Genomic DNA, 16,408 nt, shown 5'->3' with positions numbered 1-16,408 from the left:
TACCTCCCGTAATTACAGTCTACCTTGAGAAGTTCTTAGGAGTTTTTTCAGTTGAATAGTTGAATTCAGTTGAATAGAGACATTTTCCTCTCTTTCCACTCCCAAGTGGAGGAGTTATTCTTTTCAAAAGTTGTGAAGTAAAATTACCTTTTTTTCAGTCAGGAAGAAAAAAGAAAAAAAGATGTGTTTCTGGGGGTGGGGGGAAAGGCCCTAGTGTGCAGTACGTATCTTGACTAAATTTGCTGAATTTTTCTGGTACCTTATGCTACCATTCTCAGACACAGTAAGAACATAACATTTATTCCAATGGATCATTCTCTAAGTAAGAACATCTGGTACATTTGGACCTTCAGCCAACAAGCCTTGATGAGTCAAGATCAGGTCAGCTTAAGTCACAGTACCCCATTAAGCTACACAGCATTACAGTCATGACAGCATCCACCTCAGCTTCAGAGGCTGAGCTCAGTTAGCTTTCCCATTTCCTGGCCCTATATTCTGAGACTGAATGTGGTCCATTAAGTCCAGATTCTGAGAAGCTTGCTTAGAGTTTCACTACCCTCTCTTCATTTTTTTACTGTACATTATCAAACATACAGTTTTTGATAACGTGGAATTACAAACAGCAACAGCCTTTGGGAAATCATTCCCGTACCTCTCCTTAAAACTGCACAAACACTTTGCAAACTCAATACATACATGATGATTTAGGTATCAAGTCCTCAGAGGAAGATGTCAGTTTTCCATGGGGAAGATAAAATTTTCTGCCCTTCATGCTGTAATCTAGTTTCTTGATTTCTTTCCAGGTATCCTTCTGTAAACCTTCTTCTGTGCACAATAAGCAAAGGACAAAAAACAGTCTTGACTTAACTATATTTAAGTGATAACACAAGTCTCAGGCTCTCCAGAAACACAATGATGTTTGCTCAAAATGAGAAAGAAGCATCAGGATGGTGATTTTACATCCACCAGTTGTCCCACCCTAAAGAGCTCTTAGCCCTCTTTCTCTTACTGCCAGTCCTACAACCCCATAAACTGGCATACCTTTGTGCAGTCTGATAAAAAAATGGATGAGCAAAAGCTATGCAGTGGGCAATAAGCTTCAAAAAGAGGCAAACTTGAAGGATCTTCAAACTCCTCCTCACCCAGCCCAGTTTGATTCCTTCTGCTGCTTCACTGCTTGCAGAACCATGGCCTCAGAGGCAAACTGACAGAAGTAGATAGGGTCATTTCCTGTTTAAAGCTTTAAAAATGTATTTACTACAGTGGGTCATGCGTGACTTTCTTCTTACAGTCTGCTTACCAAGTGTTTGTACATTTGGAAGTAGGATAGACATGCTACTGTGCTGAAAATTCTTATGAAAAGGAATAAACAAAGGGAATTAGATCATTCTACACTTGAGTAAGTAAATGTTTAAAAATGTAACATTCTAATCTGGGAAAAAAACACTGACTTTAGTGTGCAGAAAAAAAACAGCTATTAAGCAGCCAGTCACCACGGCTAACTTCTTTACCCTCAAAACAAAAAAAAGTCTGCAGACTCCAAAATAAAACTGTCAGCTATCCTGAGAGAAAAGTAAAAAAATCCCAGTCCTAGCCATTAGCACACCTGACTCAACAACCACAGGGAATCTTTATGTAACAGCTTGCAAAGATGGCACTCCCAACCCAAGTTCTGTACAGCTGATCTCCAGGGGGTGCAGGGAAAAACACTTGAGCTATTGAGTAAATACAGCCACTGGAGGTAATTATGTATTTACAGAATTCTACCCAGCAATCTAGCTTGCTGCTACAAAGCCACAAAAAGGAACACTTAATAATTATTAGGTAAAGTTGGCAACAGTTAAACTATCCCAAGCCAGGAATCTCTGGTTAAAACTTGGATTTCTAACCCAGCCCAAATTAAGCTTCTGTTCTCAATTTTCTTGACCTTTGTGATTACATGGTTAAATACCATTTTGTGATCATTCCTAAGAGAGGCTATAGTCAGGATAAGGGAAAGAGTGGAAGAGTCACAGACACAGAACAGAATCTTTGCAAGCTGGTTTAGATATGATTCTCCTCATTAGACTAGTGCCAGCTGCTTATTGAATATGCCGGCAGATGACAGGAACATGCACTATCCAGGGCAAAAAGAGCAACTAAATCATTTTAGATGGACATTACATCTGAGAATAATTTTCACTCTCCCAGTATCCGACCTCAGACACAACAAACGTGTCTAATTGTGATAATCTTGCGTATATTGTATCAGAAGGGGAAAAGGAACAATTAGAGAAAGGCTGGTTCAACAGAAAGGCAGGAAGAAGCATCATCATATAGACTAAAAGGCAAAGCTTAACTGAAGCCTCTATTTACTACATTAATCAGTATTTCATGGTGGGTATTTTTTCCCATTACTTCATATATCTGTCAATTTACTACACGTAGAAATTATTAATACTTCAGAGCAGGGATTGTTCTTATTGTATGCACATGCTGCATGTAACACTGTGAAGCTCTAATTTCCATTAGAGTGAATCTTTACGTGTTCCAATTGACAATTCATGTGTAAGATTCATCCTATGTACATCTTCGCCTTCAGCCCGCCACATATTCATTCAGGGAGAACAGGAATGGCCATTTAGACAGCTTATGCTTTCCCACAGCTAGCTCTGTCTTCCTGTGACTAACCAGACACTTTGCATCACCACTGCCACTTCCACGTCGGCTCGGGAGGAGCGTGAATTGTGCCTTCTTTTGTGTGCATGCCCAGGCCAGGCTTGCACCACATCATCACACTACATCAGTGGAGAGTGGTGGGGAGAACAAGCAAAACTCTAATCCAGAGTCTGCAAACAAGGGCCAAAAACCAACTCTCTGCCAGACATCAGTCATTTAAAAGGCAAGATTAAGGAAGAATAATCAAGGCACTAGCAAAGTGATAAAGCTTTTCTTATTCAGATTGACCATTTCTCTGGCAACAACTCACAACTTTGGTCTGTGTTAGCCCAACTAAAATAAGATCGTAGGTCTTTTCTTGCAACCCTAATGAATAGAAGTTTCCACCACAAAGGGCATCAACAATTAATATACACCATCTATATGTATTAATGTAATGCAACATCTATAGGTTGATCTTTCACCACACTTGGATGCTAATGCAGCACTGTCATACAAGTAACAATACAATAAAGAGGCCTATGCTTATGTGAGCCACAGAAATTAAATCTTGGGCTTGAATTCTCACCTCTCCTTGTTTCTAGGGAAAGCCTTTCCAAATCACTATCAAGGCAATGAACCAGCAAGTCAGTGCCAAAAAAAAGGTTGGTCCTGCCTCCCTCTGTCCTTCCATCAGGTCTATACTGATGAGCTCACTGAAGAGCAACTCACTTCAGTTCGCCAATACCACGCAACCTGTGGTTTCAACATTCCGCAGGCCAGTTCTGTGACAAACCAACAAGATGGACTGATTCATCCAGCAGATATCTAGACCAATCAAAGGGACAAGGGAGCGAGATTGCTCTCTGGGACAGCCCACTGTTACACCAGACCAGGCGCAACAAGAAACCACACCTCTGGGCCAAGGAAGCCCAGCAGCTGGAGGCCAAGCCACACACACTGTAGGCAGAGAAGAACAACCCTCAGCAGTGACAACATCCTAGTATCCCTGCCAAAAAAACTTCTCTCAGAGAAATCAAGTTTTACTAAAAGAAAAGGGAGCAGGAGCAAAAACTCCTCTAATTTGGCTATTCCAAAACATGGGCTATATATTACCATAAAACTGTATTTTGATGACAATATTTCCCATAAAGCAAGGTTATACTAAACCCTACTCTGAATCAGTAACACGCCCTTGTAAGTCATTTGGAGCTGCATTCTTAGTGCCACCTGAAACAAGCTATGAACTGTATCCAGGCAAACCAGACCTCCACAGTCCAGCTCACTGTTTAATTGTTTTAAGCCGTATGTTTAATTTACCAAGTTTAAACAGGAGGAGAGGACTGAACTGGTAGATATGAAGGAACAGAGGATTGGCAAAACACAATTCATGATCCGTAAGTCATCTCTTCTAGGATCCTTGCAAAAGACATGGATCTGGAGAAAGACAAGTGGGTGATAACCAGGACAGTTGGAACATTGTCTATTTCCTCCTAGCAAAGACAGCAGTTCAAGCCACCAAGGATAAATCAAATTTCTTAACCAGATGGAAGATATTTCATTTCCAAACATCATCCATACAACAATGGAACACAGAAAGAAAGGAGCCAATTCACAACAGCAACAAGAATAAAATTACTAGAGATTTTAGAGATGAGTTCTCATCAAAATCTGCACTTGCAAAGAGCCTCATGTTACATCAGAACTCACACCACATCCCACCACAATCAATTCAAAGACACTTTTATTGGCAAAACAAGCTCTGCAAGTGTTACCCACATGTAAAAAGCAGCACACTTGAGTTTCTTCCAGAAGTGGATTCAACATATGAAGGGCCCATCTCCACAGAGGTTTGAAGAGCAAGGGATACATGGCATGGAGTCCAAGTTCCAAAGAATAACATTTTATTTCTAGTAAGATAAATGTTCCTTGCTCTAATATATTCTGTCTTTTACTCATAAAATTATAAAATTTTCTTCTCAGAAGAAAATTTCCTTCTACTTCTCATTCCAACATTTATTATTTATGGTATTCTCCCTGGATCCAAATTGCAACCCAAATTGCACATGCCAGCTCAGTATTTGGTAGAAGTCTGACTTCATTTTGCACATTTCACTTGGCACTAAATGACAGCAGAATAACTCTGCACAATAACTTGTGGCAGTTTAGTTGGCTAACAGGTTTGGACTTTTTTCTGCTATAGAAACTTGTGTTCTGGTTTAGATTCTGACTAGTTTCTCGTGTGAATTTGGGATGAAATTATTTGCTTCCCGAGCCTCAAAAGGAGTGTCAAACCCCAGAAACAATGTTTTCATAGGCATGGATAGCATTTTCATTTGGTTTCAGCCTATGGTTCTCCTGTGCTTTTAGGTGGAGACAACTTTTGCTGCTTTGAATAAGATTGCATAAAAAAAATTGGTTTTGCTGCCGCTAGGATCAGCAAATCCTCCCACACCTACTCTGTAGCAATCATTACACAGACCTCTAGATCTAGTAACTTCATGTCCTTGCACATCTGAAAATAAAAAAGTTTACTTCCCTTTGGTTACAATGGAAGAACATTCAGAGCTCTGGAGTTCGTTCCTGTGGGAGCCAAATATTTAATTTATTCTCGATTAGTATAGGAGGAAAATCTCAGCAGTGTATTCAGTTCTAATGGTTTGAACAGTTCAAGCATGTCCTACTTGCTAGGGCCACTAACGCAGCCAGCACAGCCACACAAAGCCTTAAGCATGCAAAGGTTCCTGAGGCTCATTACGGTGAGGCTGTGGAGGGTTTGTGCTGTCTACCCACCTTAGCTCAGTCCCATCCCACAACTGATAATATTCTCCTTATGGAGTTACTGTCATTCTGCTCCTGTGAACCACTCCCCTCCTGCTTGTCTCTAAAGGGCATGGAGCCATAAAGCACATACATTAGAGACTCTGGTATGCAGCCTGCACAATCAGAAAAGCTGGCTCCTTAGGCTACCTGGTCTTCTAGGGTGTAACTCCAATGGCCCTCTGTCCTCCCAACACTTCAAGAAGCAGTTTTAGCATTGCCACCACATTTAGTTTACGATCTTGACAGAGGACGCAAAGCATGTTATTATGATGTTGCTCAAGAAAAAAACCCAAGACAAACCCAGATAACACTCTGCCTTTCCCAGATTAACCTGCAGGACCAACGCACTGCAATACCTTAGCCAGCTAACGTAGGTGTTTTGGCAGCTGTCCCAGTCACTTAATCGAAGCCTGAGCTCAGAGGCTGTTTCGTCTGAGTGGGTAAGTCGAGATGTACATACCAAAGATGTCATCTCTGCCTCACTCCCTTCCTTGCTCGAAGGCTACTACTGTCTGAGTAGTGTTTATTTTTATCCTGCAACTGATGAACTGTACATAGGTCTAATTTGCCCTGTATCTCCCATTATTTCTATATTATAACTGTTAGGTTTCACCTTGTGTACCCAATTAAGCCAAGTGGGGTTCTGCAAACATTTAAAGGAGGCAAGTGTCTGCTACCCCCGCTTTCTTACTGGTCTGCTCTAAAGCATCTCATCACAAAAATTGCTCACGGGTCCTTTCTCAAAAAATAATCATCTAAGTTTCTCTTATTCTTCCATATTACCATCATCAAGTTTGCTTCTCCAGCACAACCAACCAAGAAAAGGTTACTATAGAGTATCACAGGAATTTTCCCATTTTTTTTTCAGACATTTCTTTTGAGTTTAAAAGTTTGCTCCCAAACTTCTAAAGACTTACGAGTGAAGAACTAACCATAACGAGACAAGAAAAGAAGCACCAAAAAAACACCCAATATTTTCTAGGGACAATTGACTGCAAAACTTAAACCTAAGCAATTTACTTATTTTGTCCTAGTGCGGAATTTGCACTATGAGCAACAGAAGATTACAGCTCCTCCTCTTCCAGTTCACAGAACGCAGGTCACAAACAAGAGAAACCTCAGAGAAATAACAAGCTTCTCCTGTTAGTGAGCAAGCTGCTTCAAGCCAAAGTTTGTAGTCAGAGGTTGCAGAAGTCCAGGAACACCAGAGTTGTTCTTGCTTGAGTACTGGTAGCTTAGAAATTACTCAGCATAGCTGTAAAGAGGCAAAGATGACAAATCTGCCCTTCTGGAGGAGTTGAGGCACAGGCAGGGGATCCACCTGCTTCCCAGACAAAAGAACCTTGTGCCTGGAAAAAAAATCAACAAAACAAACAAAAAACAAAAACAAACCCTCTAAAACTAAGAATTAACACTCAAAACGCCTAAAGGTCTTCTGTTGTTTAAGGTAATGCAGACTGCAGATCTGAATTCTTCCATACACTCAAAAATGCAGTGAACAAAGGCCTACAGACAGTATTGATTCACGAGTGGTGACAGTTCAAACTAGAACACATCAGGTTACCACCCTTGTGGTGGAGACAACTGCTCGGCAATCAGCTCTTCATGAGTCAACAGCCTCCTGCAGCTGCCGTTCACTGGATCAGGGAAGAAGTGAGATGCAGAGGCAGCCTTCCCCAAGATAGCAAAGGGCCATAACCACGTCAACTGGACAAATCAGTCTTTCCCAGTTTCCAAGACAATGCCCAAGAAAATTCCCTTCACCACTTCATCTCTGCATGAATACAGCTCTGAGCTCAACCTGCTCTTTCCTTGTATTTAACTTAGGTCTGTTTGCAGGGCTATGACTATTGCTCTTGAAGAACTCCTGACCCAGTCTCTCACTTACTCCTGCATCATGCTTTCAAAGACTTAAACACTGAAATACTTCTATTTGAGATCCATTACTAAAATGTAGGTAGTTCTCTAGCATTCCTATTTACCAATGATTATTCTCTCCTGTTTCTTAGCTATTAAAGCCTCCAGAATGGCAGTCTCCAATCTATCTCCCCTTTCCCATACCACAAACTCTCTAGATTTCTCTCACAGACAGACTCGTTATGTTTTTCCTCATGCTAATTGGTACTATGCTGATCAAGGCCCTTTTTATAAAGGCAGCACAATTAGTGGCATGTCCTTCAGCCACAAGAAGCTCAACTCAGGCTTTTCAGGAGTAGCAGGCTTCAAAAATCACAGTGAAGAGAATACAGTCTTTGAGGCCTCAAAAACCTAATTTCTTAAATTTGTCAAGCTTGAAGAAGTGGCAAAGTCTGAATAACAAAGAAAGGACAGCAGAAAAGCTGGCTTCCTCTTAACAAATGCAGTTTTAATTCAGAGAATTACCCCACCTCCCAGTTCATCCTCAGAGCTTGGAACAGAAGCAGGAAATTACAACCCCAAGACATCTCTCCTTTTTTTTTTGTTTTTCCGGCCCTCAGTGTTGCAAAGAAAGGATTTGACTATTCAGCAGTTATGGAAATTCAGAACTAAAATTGGGTGGGAGCACAAAGGAAAAAAAAAAAAAAAAGAAAGAAGGTGTGTCTTTATTTTATTCTAATCCTAGATCCCACGAGACAGTTCTGATATACTGAATGGCTACACCTTAAGCAAGAACCTCTCCCAGCACTACTAGCTGTCACCAAGTCAAATGAACTGACGGAGCTGGAGATTCAGGCTAAAGGAGCAGAGTGTGTATTTCCTTCTAACCTTGCACAGTCCCAAAACGCTTCTTACAAGCCTTTCAGAGAAGAAGGCTGAGAACACCAGATGTCTGTGTTTTAACTGTTCATAATAGTGACTCACTCTTTCACACACCAATTCTTAATGGGGAAACGGAAGAGAAGTAGGCTGCTTTTCCAGGAAAGGAGCAATTTTCTGCCACCAGACTTACATTTGTTTCTATATCCTGACTTCTTACCAAACCCTTAGTCATCTCCTATGTCTCACTTTATGCTTTTATCCAAGCAATTATCTCCACAGTTCTAGCTTCTCACTTCAGTTCTGCTCTCCCAATTTCATACACTTTTCCAGACAATACTGTCTGCCAAAATACCTTCCAGGACATCCCACTCAAAAATACTTCTAGCTTATGTGCTCCCAAGGCTGAGAGATTCCACATTCCACCACTGCAGATAGAGGTAGTGATGGAGCTATCTCATGGGTTCACCATCTCAGTGTTCTGCTAATAGTCTCCCTTTCCACCTCTGACTCCATTGCTAGGCTCCTAATATTTCATCAAATCACTCCATTAGGTCAGGGACTCAACTGTCACAGATTCCTAACAATTTGTCACATTCTCCTTTAAAGCATTAGTAAAATAAGTCTTTCCCTGTCTCAGCAGTTAAATTATGCTCAATGCTCATCTTCACTTTCAAAATTTCCATCTTTTATCCTACCTAATTAACAACGCTTTCTGCCATCAGATCCCACATAATTACTCCACTTGGATTTCCTTAGACGACTCTTCTGTTCCTTTGCCAGCTCAAGTCCTTGGCTCTCATTTCCAAAATGCCTATCTTTGCTTCTGTTAATATCTATACTCCTATATCCCTTTACCTTCTTCTCATGGTTTACACTACTCTTGCATTTGCTTCCTCATCCTTATTTACACAGTTACCAGCCTTCAGCAGTCTTTGATGCCAACTCCTACTCAAAACCTCTCTCTATCCTCATTCTATGAAGTGATTGGAATGAAAACCTTTGGAAGCTTTTCCCATTTAATCAAAGCTAAAGGAAATTTAATTAGAAAGCAATACAATTTTAATATTGACCTTATCTATCCCAGTAGAATTATCACACCCCTGATCTTTATCAGATGTCAGATGTCCAATTAAGACTATAAAGCCTTTGGGGCAAACGTAGCCTCTTCCTTCATGTTACACAGAGCCACAGAGCCTAGACCAATCCTTAAGTTAAGAATAACACCTCGGAAAGTCAAAGAACTTGATTTTGCCGAGGGCAACACCACTCCATTGTGATTTGGAAATTACCAGAGAAGTTTAAAGTCCTCACTGTCTGAAACTTCAAAATGCAAGAATAGGGTTCCCCTCAAGAGAAATAATGCCTGACCATGTCTGAGAAGAGAGGAGCTGCGTACAGAAAGCACCAAAAAGGTTTTTCCATGGTATCTCTAGCTCCTTCCTGCCTCAAATCTCCAAAGCCATCACTTATCCACTTCGAAACAGCAGGAGAGTCAATTCTTTTTTCCTCCTCTCTCCAGAAGGAGCACAGCAGAAATAAACCTCGAGTGATAAATTATGCACCACTTTTGTGTGGCTGCCTCTTGGCCAGACGGGAAATTTTTCTCCCAAAGCCTTTTGTTTCCAGCTTTGATCCCAGTGTTGGATCTGCTCTGTTCAGCATGGAGGTGAAGGGAGAGCTGACACAGGCCAAGTTCAGGCTTACTGCAAGTCACAGTCAGATCTTCCATTAGCCTTCTCCCCTCCCCCTTCCCAACTGGAACTCTCCTTGAGTTTGAAAAGATCCTATTAAACATTTTCCAGAGGGCCTTACAGAGGATACATTATTTTGATGGATGCTGGGGCTAAAGGAGGAGGATTTCTAAGTACAGTGAAATAATGGAGTTTGTTCTAATGGGTTTAAGAGATGCCCGGGGGCACCAAGTAAGTTCCTTCTCTGCAAATCAAAAACACAGAAGACCAGAAAATGGAGCCGAACAACTGAACGCCAGGAAGCGGGGAAATCGGGCTCTATTTAACTGCTGCTCTTGGTTACAGCCAACTTCAGGCTGCTTGGAAAAACAGCACACACACATATCACTGGCACAAACTTAACAGGAGGAAACAAAGAGACAACAGGGGTCAAACTGGGGGTGGCAAGTAGGAGAAGGATGCAAGGCTGGGTCCCCACCCCCTACCAGAGAGTCGGATCAATTATCCTTGAATACTAACAAGATTTCTGATTAAAGAACTGCTGCTATGCAATAGAAACAGAAAGCCCCAGCAGCTGGGAGGGGCTGTCAGGCAGTAACAAAGAGACACAGAAGACTATGCCCTGCTAGGGCACACTGAGGAAGTCACCATGCTGGTAGCCAGGAGAGGGGTCTCTCCAGCCTGGAGTCACGATAACGTCTCACGGCTCATAGATTTAACTTCAAGAGTAAAATTCCACCTTGACCCTACAGAACGTGGGGCTATTTTCAGGCAAATATGTTATCTACTGGAAGCTTTGCTGGACAACAGTTCTTTATACAACCTCATCATTCCAGTACAGGAAGGTGAATTCTATTCTAACCCTAACCCATTCAGGGAAAAAATCTGGCGCTTTGAACTTCTGAGTATTGCAACACCAGAAAGTTGCTATCAACATACAACAGCTTGAGAAACAAGATCTGTGCTGTCTTTGGTCATACACTTTTTGACAAAACTGCAACGGGCACTGCAAACACTGAATATGCATCTACATTGTTGTCTGTTAATCTTAATGGTTTGTGACTTGCTGACTGGTGGCTAATACCAGAAGAACCTAATCACCTAAGAACCTCATGACAGACAAAGCTTCTGTTAGTACTTTTTCAACCCACAGGTGTGCTGCTAACATGTTATACCAGAATGCTTACTGTATCTCATACCATCAGAATTGGGTTCATGATACTTCAATTCCCTTTTTTTCTTTGTCTTCTATATTAACTTACCTAATTCCCTGACATGAGGAATTTCAGTCATTCACAATTCAGCACTACAAAATTCAACAAACATCCGCTCCATTTGATGTTAATAAAGTCTTTATGAAAACTTATTTTCCTGCCCGTACACAGTGAGTCTATTTTCATCTAGGGTCACCACAGCTGATCTGCTGCTCACAGAAAGACTGACTGCAGCTCAAGAGTCCTCCAGACAAAATGCAAAGGCTGGAACACTTCAGCATCTAAGAGACAGCTCTGCTTAAGAGTGGCAAAAAACATGCCTGGAAAGCTGAAAACCTGAACATGAATTCACTCACAACAGGAGGGCAGTCAAATACTCCCAGGTAACAGGCCCAGAGCAACCAGATATACAGCATGAATAAACCACAAGTCAACAGAATAACAAGCTCCTGCATCCATACACTTACTATCTTTAGTACAGGGAAATGGAAATCTACAGACAGAAGAAAGAAGAGATTCAAGGAGCATTACAGTGCCCAGTTTTCACTCAGTAGAGACAGCAAAATCCCATAAAAGAGTAATACCTAACTTATCAGCAATGGCAAAGAACCATTAAAACCACAGACACAAAAGAGCCTAACCATCAAGGACATGAGATTTGGGGATGACAATTACAGTTAGTGTTTTCTGCCATGATCTGTGTGAAACACAGACAGCTGCTAAATACAGTATGCCTTTTAAAGGAGTGGATTTGTTGTATGCCAGAGAGCTCTGGATGTTTTATCAGGTAAAGCCAGACACCTTAAAAGATGGTCAGTTTAAGTCTACAGATATACCATCTGACTATGTAAACCCATATAAGAAAACATCACAAATAGCTAAGCCAGGAAAAACAGAGGACTAGAGAAATTAAGTATCCACCTTTCTTTTACATTTCTTTTAATAACACTATTTACCAATTCATCCTTTCCAACAGAGTCAGTAAAATTTCTGTGGTTTTATGATCTTTTGACCATCAGCAAGAGAAGTGTAAGTATTAATAAAAAGAAAAATAGTCATAAGCAGCAAAGGAATTCAATGAAGCTACAGAACATGCACTTACTATATAAACCTATTTTTAAAACCTTGACTGGTTTTTAAGATAGTATCTCTTTATCAGCTTTTATAAGTGTTATGAAGCATACATTCTATTGTGTTCGACGGTAAGTTGCATTCTAGGGCAAATGGAGTTGGCCTTGGGCAAGACAATTTCTACTTCACTTCCCACATTTACAAAACAAGGATAATATTTGCCTATTTCACAAGAGTGCACGAAGATTCAAGAGCACTATCAGACTACAGATCATTCTCATAGAATTAATGTTTTAACTATTTTTTAATGTTAATTTCACTAGTCTGGAGAGCATTTACAAGTAAAAACAAAATACAAATTTCTTTGATTTCTTTCTAGTTAACATACAGCACGTACTGTTTTCTGGTTTGAACTACAAACAACTGGATAATGTTTGTATCTAACCACATTTTCCTTCTATAATTTCAAGGAATACAATGTAGAAAAACAACTACCAGTTTTCTGCAATCACATTTTGTGGCCCACAGGAAGAGAATATCCCTTTTCAAGGTTCACAAGACATTCTGGAAATGCAAACACTTTATGCAATTATGCACCTATTAATTTTCTTGCTGCATACACCCACACTCCCAAGATACAAGAAGAGTTTCTCTATTGCAGAAAAGAGTGCTATAGCACACAACTGAAAACTTCTAGAAAGAGAATATAAAAGAAAATTGCTTATATACACTAAATAAAAAAATAATGCTAACTTTATACTGGAAGATTTATGCCATATGCTTTTCCACTATGTTTTAGTAGACAGCATTGTCAAAAGCAAAACAAAAACCCATCACTTGTCACCGCCTGTAGCAAGCTGCTCCTCATTTTAGAAATATAGGGAATGCTACTCAATGCCATCACCACTATGGAAAAAAAAAGTCAAGATAATTCAGGGTGATAAAGAGATCTCTGAATATCATCCCAACTGATGATTCAGCAAACCCTGGCACTCTCAGCACACCCAGGAAGGTCATTATCAGCTCCAAGTTGACAATAAGAAAATGGGTGCTTTGCACTTGGCTAATAGCTGCAGAACCAACAGCTATGCCAAGCACAGGCAGTTGAAACTGTGATTCCCACTACAAAATATACTTCCACAGAAGTAACACATTCAGGTTTCCAACTACAAAACACAGTCAAGATGTTTCAGAAGTGAAGCTCTGATATCAGCTATGTATTGTTCTGGTAGAGCTCCAGGAGATAAAACAGCAAACACATCAGCCAGACCTGTGACATTCTGTATTTTTACTAACACAGACCATCTTAACACCAGGTCCTTCTTTGCTCCAGCCACCAGCAGTGCATAACATTAGCATTAAATTCCCTCTCTATACCTGTTTTTACCTGCAATGCACTTTTCCAAGAGCTCAAGATACTTGCAGACCTCTAGTTGGTTTGGGGATTTTTTGGCACAGACTTCTCCAGTTTGATCTGCCACTATCCACAACAAAAGAGTCAAAGGTCAGTCTTGCAGACTTGTTTGCTTTATGCTCTCCTGTACTGAGGCAGAGCAGTAAATGATCAAGTGTTTGTAACAGCTTACCTGTTTGCTATCACAACTTCCGTGAATGCTTTATGACAGTTAAGCTGCACACCATCCCTGCAGGTACTCCTAAGGGACAACTTCAAAAATTTTCTAGCTAAGTGAAAGAACTCTGACTCATCACAAATTTTGGCATTTTCTCTGCCACCTCCATCCTGGTATCTCCTCATATTTTTCCCTACTTCAAATAGGAAAAAGATTGCTCAGGAATTGTGTCCTTATTTCCTCATGTTTTGATGAAGTAAAGGGGATATTTACTTCTGGAAGCAGCTGGCACATCCAATCATAAACTTATAGTCATCTGGAGAGGATACAAAAGTGCACTGATGGGAAAACTACTTGAAAGAGAAACAAACTGCCATAAAAAAAAAAAAAAAAAAGCATCCTAGAAACATCAAGGAACAACCACCTACTAGCAAACTTGCATTTTACAATCAGACATCCCCCACACGGCTGTTAACAGCCCAGACACGTTAACTAGGAGCACCTGGGTAACAGCCAAAATAAAACACATCCAGATCTGTACCTACACTAAGATCTATCTTTTAGATTCTTCTCAGTCGTAGAGGGCGGCTAAGTATCTGTGTGGCATTTGTGAGCTCAAGAGTAGTTCTGGCTCCTAAAAATCAGGCTTTCTGATATGCAGAACTACAGCCCTCTCTAGTCAGTCTATCCAAGCTAGCTTAGCACATTCTTCAAAGCTGCCTGCAATTAGTTTTTTTGTTAGAAGAGAAATAATATTACTTGAAACCCAAACTTCCTATGATTGTGCCCCAGGGGCAATACTTGTAGAATGATGGAGGTCAGCAGCACTACTGCAAATGCTTCCTGTAATTTCAGAGTAGCACAGGAGAAAACGGATGGGTGAAATTATACAGCAGCTGCCAAAGAAGTGAAAGAAATAAGGTACGTATCTCCTCTCCACACTCCTCCCCCAAAAGCCATCTAATTCTTTATAAACAATTTTGTGAACCGTTTAGATGTTTTCTTCTCCACCGGGCGCACTTGTAAAATCAAGAACGACAGCACAAGACGAGTAAACAGCAGATGTCAGTTGATAGAGCAACCACAAAGCTAAAGTTTTCATGGCGAGACTTCATGAGACTACCTCCCGGCTCGCTAAGAGCGGAGCGAAACCCTTCCCTCATCACTATTTTTGGTACTCCTGCTCTGGCCCCACTGTGCCAGGGCGCTGCGGGAGGACTCCCAGTCCCCACCGAGGCGAGGCAGGTAGCCCGGGGCGCCACCGCGGAGCCGGGCTGTACCTTTAAGGGGCCCGTCGCGGCGGGTGCGCGGCTGCATTCCTGCTCCGGAGCGGCGGCTGTCCCGACACGCCGGGCACGGCAGCCTGCGAGGCAACCTGCGCGCCCGCCCCAGCCCGGCCCGCCGCTCGCACCGCGGGAACAAAGCCCGCGCCCGCCGCCGCCAAACTTCCGCGGGGGGCAGCGACCGCGTGGGCGCTCCCAGGGCAGCGCCTCTCCGCGCCCCGCGCTCCGGCCTGCCGGGGCACTTCGCCGGCTCCAGCCCGCCGCGACACGGCGAAGGCGAGAGCCCCGCGTCCGGGCGCGGGACGGGGCGCGGACAAAGCGCGGCGGGGCGGCGCAGGGCAGGGCTCCCCGCCCGGCGGACGCGGGCAGGTGAGCGGCGCGCCGGGCAGGGCTTTCCGCCCGGGCACTGATCGCCGCCGCCGAGCCCGGGACGGCGGCTGGGCCCCCCGCGCTGCCGCGGGGCAGAGCGTGCCGCGGCAGCCGCTTACCTCTGGAGCGGAGCAGCGCTCCCAGCAGCACCAGCAGGAGCTGCGGAGGCGCGGGCAGGAGACAACCCCCGCCGCGCCGCCTCATGGTGGCAGCGCCCCGGCCCCGTGCCCGGGCCGCCCGCACCGACGTCGCGGGCGCCTCCTGCGCGGAGCACCCCGGCACGACCGCCGCTCGCTCCGTCCGCAGCCGCGGCACTCCGGGGCCGGGGGCTCCCTCCCCTCCCCGCTCCGCCCGCCCAGGCCCGGCCCCGAAGGAGGAGCTCCGCCGGGGCAGCCCCCGCCCCGCTCCCCCCAGCGCTGAGGCGCTTCGCAAACTTTCGGGGCGGTGGAGGCGGTCCCGCGGCGGAGGCTCCGCGGCGAGACACGCACGTCCCCTCCCCACTCCGAGGGGCCGTCGCCCGTCACCTCGGCGAGACCCTTGGACTCGCCCAGAGCCCCCAGACCCACTCAGCCCTTGCCCCCGGTACAGCTCCCTCACGGCGGGCAGGGAAGCCCTTCCTAAAGCGGCCCCGGTGCTCGGGGCCGTCGGTGTCGGCTGTCCCTGTCCCAACTCCCGCAGCATCGCCAAGGAGCATTGCTTCGGGCTCTCAGCTGGCCGCAGCAGGGCTGCCCGGTATCCTCCGGTCCCAGCGCGTTGCCACCGATTCCCGACTTGTGCGAGCTTGCTGTACCCAGGGCACATCGCAGAGCCCTTCTCCCCGTCCCGTCCCCGTTTGCCAAACTCCCTTCGAAAGGGAAACGTTCGCGAGCCATTTGCCCAGCAAGCATGTTGCTACCTAGGAGAAACGTCTGATTTTTCCCTCTGTTCGTGACAATATTCTGCTATTTGGTGTTTTCCTTATAGCCGCGGTGTCCGCAGACAGCTGACTACCTATGAATCTCAGGTACCCT

General features: G+C 43.7%; 1 protein-coding gene across 3 annotated transcripts in view; it reads right to left on the bottom strand.

Annotated features, from left to right (window-relative positions):
• LRP4 (LDL receptor related protein 4) overlaps positions 1-15,637 on the bottom strand; it is an 82,068-nt gene extending 66,431 nt beyond the window's left edge. For all 3 annotated transcript variants that reach the window (XM_030239887.2, XM_030239889.2, XM_050974777.1), the window contains exon 1: positions 15,518-15,637. In XM_030239887.2, coding sequence (XP_030095747.2) covers positions 15,518-15,602 — 85 coding nt within the window. In that variant the 5' untranslated portion in view covers positions 15,603-15,637. The remainder of the gene's footprint in view (positions 1-15,517) is intronic.
• Positions 15,638-16,408: the final 771 nt, after the last annotated feature.

Source organism: Serinus canaria, chromosome 5 (assembly GCF_022539315.1).
Source record: "Serinus canaria isolate serCan28SL12 chromosome 5, serCan2020, whole genome shotgun sequence".
In the NCBI taxonomy this organism is placed as follows: domain Eukaryota; kingdom Metazoa; phylum Chordata; class Aves; order Passeriformes; family Fringillidae; genus Serinus; species Serinus canaria.
The sequence above is the reverse complement of the archived record's forward strand: the minus strand, read 5'-3'. Positions and strand labels throughout refer to the sequence as shown.